The sequence below is a fragment of the Pteropus medius genome, unplaced genomic scaffold (genome assembly GCF_902729225.1).
Source record: "Pteropus medius unplaced genomic scaffold, Ma_sr-lr_union100, whole genome shotgun sequence".
Classification (NCBI taxonomy): Eukaryota; Metazoa; Chordata; class Mammalia; order Chiroptera; family Pteropodidae; genus Pteropus; species Pteropus medius.
In genome coordinates this window covers 104,919-107,139 of record NW_024354390.1, presented here as the reverse complement: position 1 = coordinate 107,139, position 2,221 = coordinate 104,919, and the positions used below count along the sequence as shown (strand labels likewise).

Sequence of the window (2,221 nt, the reverse complement as noted above, 5' to 3'; positions counted from 1 at the left end):
AGAGATGATATAGACAGGGATTGAACTGTTTAAAGTAATAAAAGGCAGGATTTAGATGATGAGTATATACCAGATCCTTTATATATTCTTTTACATTTTCTCAAGACTACTGCAAGAGAGGAGTTATTAACCAGGGTAATATAATGAGGACCAGAGAACGAAGCAGCAAAGATCACAGTGTTAAATGTCAGAGATGGTATTGCAATCCAGGCGTTTCTGGCTCCAAGGATGCGTTCCATTACAATAAGATTTTAATGTTATATTTACCAAAGAACATTGTACCTGATTTCAAGTGTTTGGGTCAAAATTGAAGCATAATTTAATTATTTTACCTAAGAAGATCTTTCACATTTATGATCAATTTTCCCCATTGAGACTCCATTGAGAATCTATTTTCAATCTCCTCCCAGTGTAAAACCAAAACCTACTCAGAAAATAAATTTATCGTTGAGGAATTTTCTCTTAAGACTTGACCAGTGATGATTAGCTTCAGCGCTTTTCGAAACCAAGGATAAAATAAAGCATAAATCAAGGGGTTCATTGCTGAGTTATAGTAAGCAATCCAAGCTAATATTTCAAAAATATATGTGGGTGTGATGAAACCGAGGAAGGCATCAATTATTGAATCAATGAAGTATGGCAACCATGAAACCAGAAATGCTATCACTGTGATGCCCAGTGTTCTTGCTGCTTTTCTCTCCCTCCTGGCCACTCTGTCTTTGTAGCTATCTGATGATCCCACAGTTTTATTGCTCATACTTTCCAGTTTTCTAGCCTGTTGTTTAGCAATGAGGAAAATCTTGGAGTAAACAATGATCATCACAAGCGAGGGTATGAAAAATAACAGAAAATTTACCAATACCCAACTTTGATTCACTGCAGCTTGACAGCCTCCCACACAGGTGAGAGCACTGACTAGTTCCTCCAGCCCAACTTCATTTGTACCTGTGCTAAAAAGGGTAAAATTATAAATAATGGAAAAGAGCCAGGAGAAGGCAATACATATGCCAGAAACAGATATGGTGAATCTGGTTGGATAGAGCAGAGGGTCGCTGACTGCAATATATCTATCCAGAGAAATGAAACATAAGTGGAAGATGGAAGCATAGCAGAATGACCCATCAAAACAAGAGTGAAATTTACAGTAACTCTCCCCAAAGTACCAGCAGCCTTCCACGGACCTCACTGCACTGAAGGGCATCACAGTCACTCCCACCAAAAAGTCAGCACAGGCCAGGGAAGCGATCAAAAGGTTGGTTGGAGAGTGCAGCTGCTTGAAATGAAGAATCGAAATCATCACCAAGAAGTTTCCAAATACAGCCAGCCAAGATCCAAAGCCGAACCCTATGTACAGAACCAGGCGGGGTCCAGGCGAGTAGGAAATTTTGACACAGGATCCATTCAGGTTCTCGAAGCAGAGCTGAGCAGCTGCAGGAGGGGGCAAATCACTGCCCATGTTCTCCGTTTTGACACCTGGGAAAGTTATTATCTTTAAATACTTTTTAAAAAGGTATTTAAAAATATCCTTAAAAATGAGGTATTTACGATATTTCAGTAATTGCCAGTACATTCTAACCCTATTCCTTTGTAAGTACAAATCCTTATTTTCATGTTTAGAAACTGATTCATACCTTTATCTCATAAAATCTATTCCAACTGAATAAGTAGTTAGTTCTTATCATTATCTAAATTCTCTTTGTTTAAATTAAAAAAAAAAATCTTTCTTTGCATTAGCCGGTACATATCTGAGAAGTAGTAGTCTTCCAAGAGCTGTTATATGCTGCATGTAAAAATGCCATATTTTATTAGCTTTCTTTTCCTAATTTGTTAGAGGTAGAATTACACCCCAAACACTCTGTCCCCTCAGGAAAGTAGAGCTTAATATTTTCAAATACCCAAAGCCCTTAAGCTTAAATCCCCATAGTGCAATGTGCAGAAGGAAAGAAACTAAATAACAATAATGTTTTTGCTAAAAAGCATTATATGACCTTCTAATATCTTGATGACATTTGACCTTTCCGTGAAATAGAAATTGAAATAGAAATATTCCTTCAGTTTAAAATCTATTTCTAAAATTTGAAAGCCATATTTTTTATTTTTACTTCTTTTTACTAAAAAGATTTTACTGAAAAGATTTTTCTGATAAATGATTTCTGGTCATTTTTACAATCACCTTTTTTATATAATGTATAATTTATATTTGAAAATTTCACACTTTTTT

The 2,221-nt window shown here is 35.8% G+C and overlaps 1 protein-coding gene across 1 annotated transcript; it reads right to left on the bottom strand.

Moving 5' to 3' along the window:
* Positions 1 to 424: 424 nt before the first annotated feature.
* On the bottom strand, positions 425 to 1,456 carry LOC120594192 (trace amine-associated receptor 7a-like). The gene has a single exon (XM_039852204.1). It carries the CDS (start codon positions 1,454 to 1,456, stop codon positions 425 to 427), a length of 1,032 nt encoding a protein of 343 aa, XP_039708138.1.
* Between the last annotated feature and the right edge of the window lie 765 nt (positions 1,457 to 2,221).